The sequence below is a fragment of the Prionailurus viverrinus genome, chromosome C2 (genome assembly GCF_022837055.1).
Source record: "Prionailurus viverrinus isolate Anna chromosome C2, UM_Priviv_1.0, whole genome shotgun sequence".
Classification (NCBI taxonomy): Eukaryota; Metazoa; Chordata; class Mammalia; order Carnivora; family Felidae; genus Prionailurus; species Prionailurus viverrinus.
The window spans coordinates 88,734,179-88,752,206 of NC_062569.1; the positions used below are offsets into that span (position 1 = coordinate 88,734,179).

The 18,028-nt window shown below is 35.1% G+C and overlaps 1 protein-coding gene across 5 annotated transcripts in view; it reads left to right on the top strand.

Annotated features, from left to right (window-relative positions):
• ZNF148 (zinc finger protein 148) overlaps positions 1–18,028 on the top strand; it is a 127,094-nt gene that overhangs the window by 38,961 nt on the left and 70,105 nt on the right. For all 5 annotated transcript variants that reach the window (XM_047874258.1, XM_047874259.1, XM_047874261.1 and 2 more), the window contains 2 exons: positions 6,229–6,364; positions 16,157–16,505. In XM_047874258.1, coding sequence (XP_047730214.1) covers positions 16,173–16,505 — 333 coding nt within the window. In that variant the 5' untranslated portion in view covers positions 6,229–6,364; positions 16,157–16,172. The remainder of the gene's footprint in view (positions 1–6,228; positions 6,365–16,156; positions 16,506–18,028) is intronic.

Here is an 18,028-nt window from a genome sequence, read left to right on the forward strand (position 1 = left end):
TAATATACACAAATAATTTTTTATACAAATATAATAGGCATTAGGACTAATCGTGTAAGAAAAGGTATACATTCATAATAACTAAAAAGATAAAATGTCTGGGAGCATTCTGAAGAAAATTTTGAAATTCTACTGAGGGATAAGAAAGAAAATTTGAACCAATTCAAATTAAAAAATATTTTTAATGTTTATATTTGAAGGAGAAAGAGAGCGTGAGTGGGCGAGGAGCAGAGAGAGAGAGAGAGAGAGAGAGAGAGAGAGAGAGAGAGAGAGAGAGAGATCCAAAGCAGGCTCCAGGCTTTCAGCTGTCAGCGTAGAGCCCAATGCAGGGCTCAAACCCACAAACTGTGAGATCATGACCTGAGTTGAAGTTGGAGCTTAACAGACCCTGGTGCCCCTGAATCAATTCAAATTTCTTTCCTTTCCGTTCCTTTCCTTTCCGTTCCTTTCCTTTCCTTTCCTTTCCTTTCCTTTCCTTTCCTTTCCTTTCCTTTCCTTTTTCCTTCCTTCCTTCCTTCCTTCCTTCCTTCCTTCCTTCCTTCCTTCCTGTCTTTTGAAAGAGAACATGTGCACGTCCACACCAGCAGGTGGTGGGGGAGGGGCAGAGAGAAAGGGAGACAGAAGATGTGAAGTGGGTGGGCTCTGTGCTGACATCAGGGAGTCTGATGCGGGGCTCAAACTCACTAAGTGTTCAGTGAGATCGCGACCTGAGCTGGAAGGCTCAATGGCGCCCCATCAATTCAAATTTTTGATAGAACATCATGATATCACTCTAAAAATAAAATTGATTTTATTTATTGATTTAATATTTTATGATCTTGTTTAACTCGTTAATGGTGACCTTGCTGAACTCATTTATTAGTTCTGTTTCTAGTCTTAGTTTGTTGAGAGTTTTTATCATGAATAGGTGTTGAATTTTGTTGGGTGCTTTTTTTCTATTGAGGCTCCCATATGGGTTTTTCCTGTATTCTCTTAATATAGTGTATTATCTTACTTGATTTTCAGATGTTAAACTACCTTTGCATTCATGGGGTACATCCTACTTGGTCATGGTGTGTAGGCCTTTTTATATGTTGCTAGATTCAGTTTGCTAGTATTTTGTAAGAATTTTTTTTAACCTAATTTTATAATTATAGGCATCGCTGAGTAGTTTTCATGTAATTTTCTTTGACTTTGGTATCAAGTTAACTCTGGCTTCACGGATTGAGTTTCAGAATGTACCGTTTTCCTGTTTTGTGAAGGAATTTGTGAAGGATTAGTATTTCTTCCTTAAATATTTGGTGGAATTCATCAGTGATGCCATTTTGGCCTGTTCTTTTCTTTGTGGGAAATTTAATTAAAAAAAAATTTTTTTAAATGTATGTTTATTTTTGAGAGAAAGAGCGTGAACAAGGGAGGAGCAGATAAAGAGGGAGACACAGAATCCGAAGCAGGCTCCAGGCTCTGAGCTGCCAGCACAGAGCACGACTCGGAGCTCGAACTCACCAACCGTGAGATTGTGACCTGAGCCGAAGTCAGATATTAACCGGCTGAGCCACCCAGGCGCTCCTCTTTGTGGGAAATTTTGAAATACTAATTCAGTTTGTTTAATTGTTACATTCAGATTTTTCTATTTCCTCTTTAGTCAGTTTTGATAATATGTGTCATTTTAGGAATTTGTTCATGTTACAAAGTTGTATAATGTGTTGGCATAAATTTACTTATAATATTCCTTCCTTTATAATTCTTAAAAATTTTTTTGAGGCATTATTTACATATAACCTTGTATTTCCGTCTTATAACTTAATTTTTGTGAGGTCAGTATTACCATCCCCTCTTTCATTCCTGTTTTTGGTAATTGTGTTTTCTTTTTGTTCTTAGTCTGCCTAAAAGTTTGTCAGTTTTGTTGATCTTAAAGAATCAAGTTTTTTTCTGTTTTGAATTTCGTTAATTTCTGCTCTCTTTATTATTCCCTTTGCTTACTTTAGGGTTTAGTTAAATTTATAAATTTCCTTCTAAGTACTTTAGCTGCATCTCATAAATTTTGATGTTTTTGTTTTCATTCAGTTAAAAATATTCTCTAATTGTTCTTTTAATTTCTTTTTTGACTCCTAAATTATTTAGAAGTGTGAAGTTTAATTCCTGAACACATGTGGATTTTCCAGTTTCTAATTTAGTGGATATTTAATTCTGTTATGATTGAAGAACGTATTTTGTATGAGTTCCGTCCTTTTAAATTTATGAGACTTGTTATGTAGCCTACTTTTTGGTGTGACCTGGAGAATGTTCCTTGTGTGCTTGAAAACAACATGTATTCTGTTGTTTATGGAGGTTTTTTGTATAAGCCAGTTTAGTCTAGTTTGTTGTTAGTATGAGTCAGGTTTTCTGTATCTTTGCTAATTTTCTGTCTAGTTATTCTATCAATTATATAGAATGGAGAATTGAAATCTCCAACTATTGTTGAATTTTCTGTTTTTTCAATAATGTTATTGCTTCATTATTTTGGGGCTCTTTTTAGGTGCATATACATTTATAATTGTTAACAATATCTTCCTGATTTATTGATATTTTATCATCATGAAATACTTTCCTTTGTCATCAGTAATATTTGTCTTAAGGCAAATACTAATATATTTATGTTATCGATAGAACTATCCACTTCTTTACAGTTACTGTTTCCATAGAATATCCTTTCCCACTCATCTTTTAACTTTCAGTCTTGAATGTAAAGTGTGTCTCTTGTTGACAGAATATAGTTAAATCTTGTGGGCATTTTTGGTCCATTCTGACACCCTCGGCCTTCGCATTGGGCTGTTTAGACCATTCACATTTAATTATGGACATGGCTGGGTTTACATTTGTCATTTTGCCACTTGTTTTATGTATGTCTCTTATTTTTGTTCCTCTGTGCCTCCTTTAGTGCCTCTTTTTATGTCAAGTATTTTTTAGTGTATCATATAATTACTCCATTGATTTTTTTTTTCTTTATTAAATATAAATATAAAGATATATTCTTTGTGGTTGCTTTAGGGTTTACATTATGCATTTTAACAGTCTGCTTAATATTAACTTTAATTCATTGTCAGTAAAATATGGAAACTTTGCTCCAGTATAGCTTCCATTTTTTTCCTTCCTCTATTGTGCTACTGTTATTGTATATATTTCACATTTATGTATGCTATAAAACCAGCAATATATTATAATCATTGCTTCATATATTCTTATGTCATTAAAAGATGCTGAGAGAAGAAATGAGAAAATATATTTATAGAGTCCTTTAGATTAACCTACATATTTTCCATTTTTGATGCTCTTCTGTTTTTCCTCTGTATCTGAGTCTTTTGTCTTTTCCTTTCAGCTTGATGGACTTCCTTTAAAATTTCTTGTTAGGCAGGTTTGCTAGTAAAAAATTCTCTCATCCTTTCTTTGTCTGAGACACTTTATTTTGCCTTCATTATTGGATGATAATTCTGCTGCCATCTTGGTTGACAGCTTTTTTCTTTCAGCACTTTGAATATGCCATTCCACTGTTTTCTGGCCTCTATTGTTTATGATTGAAAGGTGTTAATCATGTTGAATTCCCTGCACAGTGCAGAGTGATTTTTTCTTGTTATGGTTGCATTATTTTTCACTTTGTGTTTGCTTTCAGCAGTTTCACTATGATGTGTCTAGGTGTGGGTCTTTTTGTATTCTACCTGAGATTCATTGAATTCCTAAAACCTATAGATTTTATTTCTTTTTACTAAAAGTAAAATCTGGGAAGTTTTGTTAGATATTTTATTAAAAATGTTTCCCTCTGTTCTTTCCTCTCCAAAAGTGTTGATAAATTGGTCTCTGAGGTTCTGTTTAATCTTCTTCAACTTCTTTTCTCTCTGTTCTTCAGATTGGATAATTTCAGTAGATGTCTTCAAGGTCATTAATTTTTTTCTGCCATCTTGAATCTGCTGTTGAGCACTTCTAGGAAATATTTGTTTTAATTACTGTACTCTTCGACTTCAGAGTTTCCTGTGTGGTTCTTTTACATAATTTCTGTACATTTATTGAGAATCTGTTATTTGTTGATTATTTTCATAATTAAAGAAGTTTAAAGCATGGATTCTTTTAACATATGTATAATAGATGTTTTGAAACATTTGTTTGCTTAAACCAACGTCTGGAGATACTCAGATACTGTAGTGTTTGTTAATATAAATGTCATGCTTTCCATTTCTTTAGTAATCTTATAATTTATTGTTGAAAACTGGGCATTGTAGATAATATATTGAAGCAACTCCGTATTGTGACTCTCTCTTCCCCCTGCCTAGGTTATTGTTACTGTTGTCATTTCACTATCGTTTGTACATTATACAATCCTATTGAAAGAAAATAAATTTTATTTTGGACAAAAGTTTATCTGGAAATATCGACATGCATGAATATTAAGGAAATTTCTGAGATGGAAGGTTACTAAGGGATGAATAGCCCCATCAGAATTTAAACGTTTAATTTTATCTTTGAGAAAGTGTGTGAGCACAGGAGAAGGGGCAGAGGGAGAGAGAGAGAATCCGAGGCAGGCTTCACGCTCAGCACGGATGGTGCTCGAGCCCAAGGCCCTGGGATCATGACCTGAGCCGAAATGAAGAGTTGGACTCTTAACTGACTGAGCCACCCAGGTGCTCAGAATTTAAACTAAAAAAATATCGATACAGGTGTGCCTGGATGGCTCATTTGTTTTTTTTTTTTATTTTTTTTATTTTTTAATTTTTTTTTTTTTAATGTTAATTTATTTTTGGGACAGAGAGAGACAGAGCATGAAAGGGGTAGGGTCAGAGAGAGGGAGACACAGAATCTGAAACAGGCTCCAGGCTCCGAGCTGTCAGCACAGAGCCCGACGCGGGGCTTGAACTCAACGATCGTGAGATCATGACCTGAAGTGAAGTCGGCTGCCTAACCGATTGAGCCACCCAGGCGCCCCATGGATGGCTCATTTGTAAGAGCACGCGACTCTTGATCTTGGGATCATGAATTTGAGTCCCACGTTGGGTGTAGAGATTAGTTAATAAACAAGTAAACTTCTTAAAAAATACGGATACAGCATTGAAATATTTTTAAAAAGTAGATTAGTATTATATTTTTTGGAAGTTCAAAGATGGAAATACTACTTTGTTCTAGATGAGGAAGACCATTTTTCTTGCTTTTACACCACTGTAAAAATTGATATACAATCATATTATGTTTCATATATCACCTGGTCTCTTGTGGACTTTTTTTTTTTTTTTAATTTTTTTTCAACGTTTATTTATTTTTGGGACAGAGAGAGACAGAGCATGAATGGGGGAGGGGCAGAGAGAGAGGGAGACACAGAATCGGAAACAGGCTCCAGGCTCTGAGCCATCAGCCCAGAGCCTGACGCGGGGCTCGAACTCACGGACCGCGAGATCGTGACCTGGCTGAAGTCAGACGCTTAACCGACTGCGCCACCCAGGCGCCCCTCTTGTGGACTTTATATAAACTATTATTGATGGATAGGAATCTAATATTTTTAAAGACCTATGGTAGGGAATTCCATAAACTCTTCAGTCTTTACTCTGCCCAGAAGTACTGTCAGGCAGATTTATTGTGTACAGCTTATGTTCTTCATTTTTATTTGTATTTTTTGGATATGGTACACCGTCTTCCTATGATTAATTATTCTCATCTTATTGTCACTTTTTTCTGTCAGAGATGACCTGGCTGATTATGTTTCTGTATCTAAATATTTTATAGCATTTTACAACTATAATTGTTTCTGTTGTGAATAAATATTTATTCTGTACATGACTAGTTCTGTTTTCTTATTTATCAAGCCTGGTATTGTATTTTCTTCCCTCTTCACTTAATAGACTTTACAAAGCAGTAAATAGTGCTATTAAGTGGTTTCTTAATCTTTGCTTAATCTTTTAAGTGGTTTCTTTGCGTCCTCTTTTCTAACTTTTTAGGTCTATAACCCTCTGAATTTCCTTCAACATCCCTTATCTCTGAAGTTGTAGATTCAGATTTAAGCAAATTGTTCTTTATAAGGCCAAGGTTATTTTACAGTTACTATTTACCACTATTTTATTCTCCTGGTTTCAGACTTAAAAGCAAGTCATTGTTCTGGTCATTCAGGCATAGTTTTCGTATTTACAAAGAATGATCACTTCATTATTCATACCAGTTTCTCCAGATTGTATTTATACAGTATTTTTTCCCCTTTCCTAAGTAATTTTTGTTTTTTTTTTTTTTTTGTAGGACTTGGATGGCATAAGTGATTAAGGTGGTGTGGAGGGTATTTGAAGCTTACGAAAGGTAGAAACTCAGCCATGATTTCTTTTTCAACTCTACAGCATTCCCTTCCTTGAAGTCTTCATTTTTATCTTAGTCTCAGGTAATGTCAACACTTGTGTTTTATAATCATGAATAAGTTAATTTTTTCAAACATGAAACCATTTTGGGTGATAGAATTTCATGTTGGTTTTTGTATTGTAGTTTGTTTTGGTGTTTATATCTGGTAGAAACCTGGGATTTTAATTTTTTTCTTGAGAAAACAGTGTTAAGAGAAAATTGATAAGTAATGATATCATTTTTGATTTTAAGTTTTGTTTAACACAAAAATATGTGTAGCTTATTATGTAATAGTAAATGAAATTTAGATGGGAAAATATTTTCTCCTTTAACCCTTTTCTTAGAGTGTATTTTTTACCTGCCTATCATTAACACATATATATCCATGTTAAATTTTTCAGAATTTCCATGGAAACTCTGTGTTCATACATGGTAAAATGAGACCAGTTGATGAAATTTAATGGTGTTTGGCATATAATTTTTGAAACATGAAAAGACATCCCAGTTATTGTACATTTGTACATATATGCCTATACTAATATAAGGAAGCAGTCATGTAGGTAATTCATTAATCATTTATATTAGAGATATTAGTTAAAATATAGATGTGACCACTGTGACAGACTTTAAAGATAGAAATATATTTATTTTCTAATTATTTATTTTTGAGAGTGAGAGTGTGAGTGGGGGAGGGGCAGAGAAAACGGGAGACACAGATTCCAAAGCAGGCTCCAGGCTCTGAGCTGTCAGCCCAGAGCCCAGTGCGGGGCTCGAACTTATGAAGCACGAGATCATGACCTAAGCCAAAGTTGGATGCTTAGCCAACTAAGCCACCCCAGGCACTGCTCTATGAAAACAATCTTGAGATTTTGTAGAGGTTCCTGAGTCATCATGACCTGGGCGTCTTTGTCGTCCTTTGCTATTCTTAGTATGTGGCTTCTCTCTTGTTGTCCAAGATGGTTACCGTTATGCATGTCAATAGGAAGAAGAAAGGGTATTTTTCTTCCCTTAAGAGGAGTTATGTATGTCATTTCTCCTTATATTCCAATGGCTATAACACTGTCACGTGACTACAGTCAGCTGTAAGGGAGGCTGGGAAATGAGTTTGTCTCACTTATTAGGCAAGAAGAAAAGAACAGATTCAGGGAGGGGGAGTTTATTGTCAGTTAGGGTTTGTGTCAGATTTACTTACCATTTGTCTAGTTTGGATTAACATTAAAATACAATTTTTATTATCCAAGACATTAACTCTTGGCCTGGACATTCTGAGACAGTTCAAGTTCTGTGACTAGTTCTCAAATTTTTTGTGAATAAACACTGCTAGTCTTGATATCATAAAATGGAATAAGGTATTAAAAGTTAAAATTGACTTGAGATACTTCCTCATCTTGTTTCACTATCATTAGGTTGAAATGATTTATCTAATATTTTAGACTAACACAAGGGGGTGGAGGCCTTGGATAGGAGGATTTCTTTACATACAAACAAAGCTAAATGATCTGTAGCTAGTTCCTTCTAATTATTTTTTCTTTTTTCAATTTTTTTTTTTCAACGTTTATTTATTTTTGGGACAGAGAGAGACAGAGCATGAACGGGGGAGGGGCAGAGAGAGGGGGAGACACAGAATTGGAAACAGGCTCCAGGCTCTGAGCCATCAGCCCAGAGCCTGACGCGGGGCTCGAACTCACGGACCGCGAGATCGTGACCTGGCTGAAGTCGGACGCTTAACCGACTGCGCCACCCAGGCGCCCCCCTTCTAATTCTAAAGAGTGTGTTATTCTAAATGTTTAGATAAGATCAGAAAAACTTTTTCTCAAAGATATTATATACTTCAATTAGTTATTTTTAGATGAAAAATACTTCATCGTACATTGTATTTTATGATTTTTGTCCTGTTGTAAATACTGTGTTTTGAAACAAGTATCAAATATTATATATTCTATTATAGATTTTATTAAAGGGTTGCAAACTAGTTATCAGTTTTCCACCATGTTTTATGTCAACCTTTTAGCCTTGGTACCCTTTAGTTTTGATAAATTTATATACTTGTTATAGTATAGTCGGCTGGTTGACTTTAGTTTATGATGGAATAGTATAAGACATTATAGATGTTCTTGGCATTGAAGGTGAAAATGCATCCTTAGTTCTGTGCTTCACAAATAGTGTTTGTATTATTAAAGCGAGAGTATTTATCTAATGTTTAAAAAATGTCAGTTTTAATAGTTAATACTTATTCTGAAATGAGTTTTGGTTGCTATGTAGTACATATTAAAAATAACGTAGGTGTTTAATGTTCGTAGTGTAGAGGGAAGTTTGTTTTAACAAGTATTTTTGATATTCCTTTTCTTATACAAGCCTGTAGAAAACTCATAGTTTCCTAACAGAATAAGTATTTTTAACATTAATATTTGAATTATTGATATTGGCATGAGGTGTGATGGATGAAACAAGTAGATCCAGCAGAAGGTAGGGTTCTGTTTTGCTTGGAATTTTTTTTAAAACTTCTCTCCCCCTCTCCTTTTTAAGATAAATTATAGCTGTTTCTTAAACAGTATGAGTTGCTGAAAATTTTGTTTTAACATTCAAATATCACTATTTTTTTGTTACATTGTTTTAGAAGACTTTGGTGATGAGTATTTGGAATGCAGAATATGCTTAGATTCTGCTTTATTTGAGGGGGGTGCAGTATATAGAAATGCCCGTTAACTTTGACTTAAATATTTATAGATTATTTTTCTGTGGTTAGAAAATGGTCAAAGGTTTTTTTTTGTTATATTGTATAAAATGATGGATTTTAGCCTATAATCTCTCTTATTTTGTGTCTTTTACCATTGCTGGCACTAGTCAGAAAGACCCATTTGTTCCTCTTAGAATGTTTTGAACTAAGTAGCAACTTAAAAATTGTCATGGGGTGTAGTTTATAAGCTCAGCTTTATAGATGCAAAATTGTAGTTGTACAAAGATATTTCTGAAGGGGTTTCTGAATGTAGAATATGCCTAGAAGAGAAGTAAACTTTGTTTTTGAATTAGAGGTGAAGCAGTTTTTGTTTAGATAAAACTGTGCTTGTGAAGGATGAGAGAGAATAGGAAACTTCTTAAGAATGGCCAGTGGAAATTATTTAATTCCATATTGGTCATGGGTTTCTTTGTCTCTGGCTTTGTCTAACCATTTGATCTTGAAGCTGATTGATACTTGTGTTTCCAATCCTGATATTGCTAAGTTGTAATTTCTCACTGACCCTACATAGGTTAGAAAAATTAATATCCAAGTTAATGTAACTGGCATCCTCCAGACAGCAAAGAGTTTACTGAAAATGCTTTGGGTGAGAAGTAAGTTGTAAAACCGAGTTTTTCTTTTTTATCTGTTTAAGAATAAGTTCTTTTCAGTACTTTTCTTCTGCCTACAAGTGAGGCTTATAGGTAGAATGGGTTCTGGTACAAGGCAGGGTATTGTTGATTTGGGAGAATATTTTGAGTTGGAAATTATTTTTCTTTATAGAAAAGAATGATGTTTATTAAAAAAATTTTTTTTTCGTGTTTATTTTTTATGAGAAAGAGAGACAGTGTGTGAGCAGGGGAGGGGCAGAGAGGGAGGCACAGAATGTGAAGCAGGCTGAGCTGTCAGCACAGAGGCCAATGTGGGGCTTGAACCCATGAACCACGAGATCATGACTTGAGTCAAAGTCGGATACTCAACCAGCTGAGCCACCCAGGTGTCCCGAAAAAAGAATGATGTTTAATTCCTAAGCTTGCCCACTATAGTCTGTTTTGACTTTTATGGTTGGAAGTTCTACATTGTTCAGTAAAAGTTGGTGGAGAATAATATTACAACAAACTCAATAAATATACAGAAAATCAGTGTCTTTAAGTGAGAAATACTTCTATCGTGCCTGAATGCAGATTTAATTAAAAGCCATAAAGTGGCAGGTGAATATTCATGTACATTCTGAAAGGGAACTAGGTGTTTTCAAAACTTTTAGATGATTATGGCAGAAGTCTTCCAAAAAGTTACAGCTGTTTTTTCTTTGATACAGGTATGTCTTTAGAACTGCTCCTATATTTATTTGTCAGCCATATTTAGGATTATTTTGTTTGATTTTCAAGTGAAAATGGGGAGGTAAAAGAGGAAGTTTCCTGAAGTAATTTGGAAAAGGTTTGAAGGAAGAATGGAAGGATGAAGAGGGTATATATGTAAACCTATGAAAAAAAAAAAAAAGAATGACAGGAGATATTAACTAAGGTGTGAATAATAGATGGAAATGGGAAAATAACAAATGTAGGAAGTGTCCATTCTTTCCAAAGGAGAAAAAGGGATTTAGTGTCACAAAGTTCTTCCATGATAGCCATGAGGTAGGAGAAGCCAACTGAGGAAACCCGGATTGCTGTAGCAACCCAAGCAGTGGTGATAGTGTGGCCTCTAAGGTGAGTGAGAAGAGGAGGTCATTGAGTTCTTAACATGTTCAGAGCCTTTCAAGTTGGGAGGTTAGTATGGTGTGGCAAAAAGCGCACTAAACCAGCTAAGCCTGTTTTGAAATCCCAGTTTACCTCCAGCTGTGTGACTTAGAGTAAACCCAGTGTCTTTATCTGTTAGATGGGGATATACTGTTAGTGTCTTGAGTGTTCCTTAGTATAAATGTTAGGTGATTTAATATATGTAAATGTGCCCAGCACAGTGTCTTACATCTAGTAGAGCCTAAACACATTAGTTGTCCTTCCTCTGCAAGTTATGAACTTTATCATATAGACCCAAACCTATTAATAAATTTGGAAAGATATTTTCCTTATTAATGCATAAAAAAACCCAGTAGGCATTTGCATACTTGATTAAAAATGAGTAGTAATGGCCAGCTTGTCCATATGTTATGCTTCTGTTAACTTTGTCTTGTGAAAGCAAGCCCAGACAGTCCCCTCAGCCTAGAAGTAATTATCGCAAATGCTTGTATTAAAAGTCCATGTGTTTAATTCCTTATTGAAAACCCTGACTCAAAGCTTATTTACTCTTATTTCATCTTAAGAATCTATAAAGCTTTCTAACTGGTTGCACACAGTTGATTAGAAGCATTAAATTAGAAGGTGATGACAAGGAGAGTCAGCTGTCTCTTGTGGAAGATAGGAGAAAGTGATGGCTAATAATTTATGTTTTCTTTGACTAGAGCATTGCCATTAGGCTTCAGTGACTAGGGGTTACCTAATTGGCCACAATTTGGATTACTTTTGTACAGCTGAACCAAATATTTTTCAATAGGAAAGGATGGCGAGGAGTGTGTGGGAGAGGGATAATTGAATGGAGCAGGAAACTGTATTGTGACCCCCTAAATACCCCTTTTGCTGTACCTGTCAACTTTTTTGACAGAGGGATGGAGATGAGGGAAGAATAAAACTTGGAAAGGGGAAAAGAATACAGTTTGAAGTAATCTGCTAAAGGAAGATTTAGGAGAAATTGGCCTGAGGTGGGCTGGCTCCTTCCTTTTTTCCTCTCTTTTGCTTTGTTCTAGTTTTTAATGATCTGTTTTGGGTGGCCATTTCACCTTTAGCTGAATTAGCCCTAGAACATCATTGTCCGTCTTGTTTTGGCTCTTAATAGCTCTGGTGTTTTATACCCTTTGTCAGCTGCCCACCATCCCTTACAAAATAATGTGTCATCACAAGGGACTCAGGGTGGCTGGTTGCTTATTGTTACTCTACCTAGCCCTTCTTTTTTTCCCCAGTTGGACAGAGGCTCCTGGGAACACAGAATAATTGTTTCTTTTTTTCTTCTAGAGCACTCTTTTATGTAAGCAACATGATTTAAAGGAAGCATCATTTCTTTCTTCCTCTTAGCTGTGTAATATCCCTAACAGCTGAATTTCCATTAATTGTGTAGATATTTGGGTCAAAAAGCAGTTGGCTTTTTGATGGTTTAGCGGGAAGAGACATTTATAACTATTCACATTTTAACATGGATTGATTATATCAGTTTCCTTTCTTTATACTTGGCCGATCCTCCCTGGAAATACAGAAGTTAGAGAAGAGACCTTTTCAGCATGGGACCTTTTGTTGTATTTGGGTTGTTGAGTGTGCAGTGAAGCACAAGAGAGCTTTGACTGAGACCATGCAGGAGTTAGAAGGGGGAAAGTTAAAGATGATAAGTGCATGTAAGAGAGCTTCAGGGACAGTAAAAAATGTACTTTCCTTATCATTTAAAAAAAATTTTTTTTAACATTTATTTATTATTGAGAGACAGAGCATGAGCATGGGAATGACAGAGAGAGGAGACACAGAATCTGAAGCAGGCTCCAGGCTCTGAGCTGTCAGCACGGAGCCCGATGCGGGGCTCGAACTCTCAAACCACGAGATCATGACCTGAGCTGAAGTCAGTCGCTTAACTGACTGAGCCATCCAGGCGCACCCCCCCCCCCACCTTTTTTTTTAAAGAGAGAGACAGCACGAGTAGGGGAGAGGGACAGAGAGAGAGAATCGCAAGTGGACTCCACACTGTCATCACAAAGCTTGGGATCCTGTCAGTACAGGACCGTGGGATCATGACCTGAGCTGAAACTAAGAGTCAACCTCCTGAGCCACCCTGGGGCCCCTCCTTACCATTTTTCTTAGTGTAGTTTTGTCCTTTTTCTTGTACTATATGCAAGGTGAAATTAACTTTTTTGCTTGAGAGCCTTGTCTAATTTCCTGTCTGGCTTACTGTGCCCAGTTACTAGTTGAGATGTATGATACAAGCAGTGGCTCACTTTATTTGTGTATCTTCTCCTTGATTTTTTTCACTTAATGTATTGTGGAGAACTTTTCACCCAGCACATATAGCAGCCTCATTCCTTTTAATGATGGTGTGTATTCCATTGTAGGGTTGAATCATAATTTAAGAAATCTTACATCAGTGAATGCTTAGTTTCCAGTCTTTTTCCACTAAAGGGGTGCAGCAAACATCCTTGTACATGTATCTTTGGTTAATTTTGATGAATTACCTTATAGGATTGTGTATATTCCTAGCAGTGAGCTTGCCTGGGTCAAGGGTATATTGTAGCTGTAGCAACAATGATGACTTGCAATAAAGGTTAGCTTTGGGTATCAAAATTCCCTTTCAAGTTAGGGGCTTTCCACATTCTTTAAGAAAACAGTAAATAGACTAGAAGAATATAATGATTTGGTAAGAACCTCCAAAGAAATGGCCAGAATAGGCAAATTTTAGTTAGCCCTGTAAGGCTTAAGTTTCATTTAGTTGTAGGATAGTTTATTTTCTAAGAAATGTGCTAAATAGAATATTAGAAGAGAATAGTTATTTGGTGATTTATTTAAAATCATCCTGTAGATTTCAAGCTTGCTATTTAAAGATTTTGAAAAGTAAAAATCAGATTCTTGGTACTTTGTTTTATGTATTCTAGACTGATAATATCTTGTACCAGGGAAGATAGGATTAGCAAGTATGAATTATGTTTTTGTGTTTTTTTTTACTTTGCTGTTTACAAGGTCTTTTTTTTGGAGCTGTTCATTTAAGTACAGGTTTCTCCCTAAGTGATAACCTTAGTAAGTGAAAGTGCATTTAAATTTCAGTAGTACATTTGAATTTAACTGATCATTTATTTTACCTTTGAAAGCTATGATCAAGGCAGTAGCTAGTACCTACCTGATTGATTTGGGAAAGAGGTGACTAAACTGAGACAAATAGTTAAATGCATTTACTACTTTTGGACTTGTCCCTTTGCAGAGGGCATGTATGTTATTTTTACACAGTCTGATAGTAGAAATCAGTTTTGAAAAACAAACTTTGCACCAGTGCTTTCATGTTTTTTGAGATGAAGTTTCTTTAGCTTTCATGATCATTATGTTGGTTCTTGGAGTAACACAGTGGAATTTGAATTTACAGCAACCAAAGTTAGAAGGGCAGATTTAATATTGCCTATCTTTTCTACAATAATGGAGGAAATAATATAATTATTTGGTAGTGTCTAGGTCTCATGACCTGTTAAATTTAATCATGTGTTGTTTAAGAATATATTAGTGGGGCACCTGCGTGGCTCAGTTGGTTAAGTATCTGACTTTCACTCAGGTCATGATCTTGTGGTTCGTGGGTTCAAGCCCTGCATCACTCTTTGTGCTGACAGCTCGGAGCCTGGAGCCTGCTTCAGCTTCTGTCTCCCTCTTTCTCTGCTCTTTTCCCACTGGTGCTTTGTCCCTGTCTCACTAAAATAAATAAATGTTAAAAAAAAAAAAAGTATTAGTAAGGAAAGTATCACCTTTATTTCATTTTAACAAATTTAAAAGCATGCATAAAAAGTAAAATTTTATTATAGTAAGTTTTCAAATTAGAGATAAATGTAAATATGGAAAAAACTTCTGGTAATTTTACCACCAGTGGTAATGTTAATGGTGTTAACATTTTACATAAACTTCTGTATCTTTAAATGCACACATACATTTCCTTTAATACTGGGATATTCCCCCACATTTTCAAATATTTTTCAAGAATAATTTCATTACTGTTTTGTAGTGTCAGCAGATTTTTACTTTTTATTGAAGTGTAGTAACTGACAAAAACATGCATATTTTGCAGATGTACAACTTGAAATTTTACAAAGTGAGCATATCTGTCCAACCAGCATTCAACTCAAGAAAAAAATATTGCTAGCTCCCATACACTCCCCATTGCCTGCCTGTTGTTATCAGCAGCAACCCCCCCACCCCCAAGGGCCATTATTCTGATTCTATTTTTGAGAAAAACTGTGAGATATCATTTACATATGATAAAATCCACCCATTTTAAGTGTTCAATTCAGGGATTTTTAGTAAATTTACTGAGTTGTATAGCTGTCACTGTAGTTTTAAGACATATGTATGAATATATTTTAACCAGTTTTGTTGAATAGTGTATTTCCATTTTTTTGCTAATGTAAATTACTGTAGTGATTTTTCACGTATATATTTTGTTTCATTGGGATAGGTTTCTATAAGTATAATTACCAGTTCAAAGAATATGTGTGTTTTTATGGCTTTTTGATAGAAAGTACCAAATTGCCTTCGAAAGTAATTGAGCTAATTTATTCTCCTACTGTTCATAATGAGTGTCTTTTTTTTTTTTTAAACCTACCGCAACATTGGACGTATATTTAAAAAAAATTTTTTTTTTTAACATTTATTTATTTTTGAGACAGAGAGAGACAGAGCATGAACGGGGGAGGGTCAGAGAGAGAGGGAGACACAGAATCTGAAACAGGCTCCAGGCTCTGAGCAGTCAGCACAGAGCCCGACGCCGGGCTCGAACTTACATACTGCGAGATTGTGACCTGAGCCGAAGTCGGACGCCTAACCGACTGAGCCACCCAGGCGCCCCAAGACGTATATTTTTTTAAAGAGTCACTACCAGTTTGGTGGATGAAATATGGTAGTTCTGTTTTAATTTTCATTTCTTTGATTACTACTGTAAGTGACTATTATTTTGTATATTTAGTGACTGTTTTCTAAGTATTCTTTATGATTTGCCTGATAGTGGTTTGTCACTTTATTTCTTTATACACCTTTAAAATTTTTTTGACATTTTAATATATTAAAGAACATGACTCCTTTGTTACAGATACTTCCCCCCAATTTCCTTTATGTCATACTCATTTTTCATAATGAAATAGATTACGATTTTTTGCCTTAATGTCAAAAATGAGAAGTTGCATTTTATTCCACCAGCCTTTGGAAACTTATCTTGATATTTTTAAAATTGGAGACAATACGAATTACATGAATAAAGTTTTTCTATTAAAGTGTGTACCTTTCATAATTGAAATTTAAAAAGGATCGAGTAGACCTATAAAACTAATTTATTATGCTTTGTTGCCAAACTTGGTCTTTCTAGGCAGTTATACTTAAGCATGAACATTGACGACAAACTGGAAGGATTATTTCTTAAATGTGGCGGCATAGACGAAATGCAGTCTTCCAGGGCAATGGTTGTAATGGGTGGAGTGTCTGGCCAGTCTACCGTGTCTGGGGAACTGCAGGAGTCGGTACTTCAAGATCGGAGTATGCCTCACCAGGAGATCCTTGCTGCAGATGAAGTGTTACAAGAAAGTGAAATGAGACAACAGGATATGATATCACATGATGAACTCATGGTCCATGAGGAGACAGTGAAAAATGATGAAGAGCAGATGGAAACACATGAAAGACTTCCTCAAGGACTACAGTATGCACTTAATGTCCCTGTAAGTAATTCCTTTTTAAAATTAATGTAACTTACAGTTAGAAACATAATTAATTTTGTGTTAAGTAATGCTTCAAGTCATTGAAGAAATTTCAGAAAATGTTTAAAGTCTTAATAGTTAACTGGGTGTTATTAAATGGATACACTAAATGTTGACAGAAATCACATTTGAAAAAGGCAAAATCAAGTTTTTGTATTGTATACATTTAGTAACTTATCTTTTCCAGGATTACTGTGTATTAAATTTTAAGTGCTTAAATTTTAAAGATTTTGTTTCAACTTCTTGGTTTCCTTAAAGAGTAGAAAGATTGAATCTTGAGTATAACTAGAAAAAGATCATACACCTGAAGGTTTTTCCTTCGGGTTCTGTAACTTGGCAATTCCTGGTGTCTGTATTTTTTTCATTACCTTTTTCAAAAGCATATCGACCTTTAGTTTTTCCTGTTTATCCTAAATGTCATTGTTTCTCACCTAAAATATTCTTTTGTAGGCACTCATAACTTTTTTGCCTTCTTGTTTTTCTTTTTACCGGATGACTGACCAACAAAACCATAACCATAATGTAATCGTCTTCTATCCTTTCTGTGATATTAGACTTGGATTTCTTTCAGTATATCTAATACACTGTACTTTCTCTTTTGCTTCAGAACCTTCATGCATCCTGCTTGTAATATTCCCTTTAGCCATACCCCCTTCCTGTTTTTTAATCTGGTTAGTGGTTCATCATTATCAGCCTGCCACTTCTGTTTAGTCCAGGTTGAGTCTCTGCAATAGGGACTTGTGGTTACTTGTTCAGTGTCTGTCTAATAGATTGTAGGCTCTATGAGAGCATGAATTTTGTCTTATTTTCCATCGTATCCCAGGTATTGGCACATAGTGTAAATGAATGAATAATAGTTATAGTTGTATTCTAATACATGTGCCCACCAACTTTTCTAGCCCTTTGCAATAGCCTTACTTTTTTTTAGTCTTTTCATGTGATGGCTTACATTGATAGATTTTTGAATGCTGAACCACCCTTATATACCTTTAATATATCCCACTTGGTTGTTGTGTGTAATTCTTGTTATACATTGTTGGATTCAATTTGCTAATATGTTGTTGAGGATTTTTTGTATCTGTGAGTTATATTGGGCTATTTTTTTTGTAATATATTTGTTTCTGATTTTGATATTAGGGTAATCCTGGCCTTAGAGAATGAGCTAGGATTATTCCCTCTGCTTCTAACTTCTGAAAGAGATTGTAGAGAATTGGTATAATTTCTTTCATAAATGTAGGATAAACTCAGTTGAGTACATAAAGCCTGGTAGTTTTGGGAAGGTTGTTTGTTTGTTTGTTTTTAAAGGTTATTAATTACTCAGTTTCTTTAATAGATGGAGGACCTGTTCAGATTATTTATTTCTCTTGTGTGAGTTTTTACAGATTGTGCCTTTCAAGGAATTGGTCCATTTCATCTAGATTTTGAAATTTGTGGGCATAGAGTTGCTCACAGTATTCCTTTGTTATCCTTTTAATATCCATTAT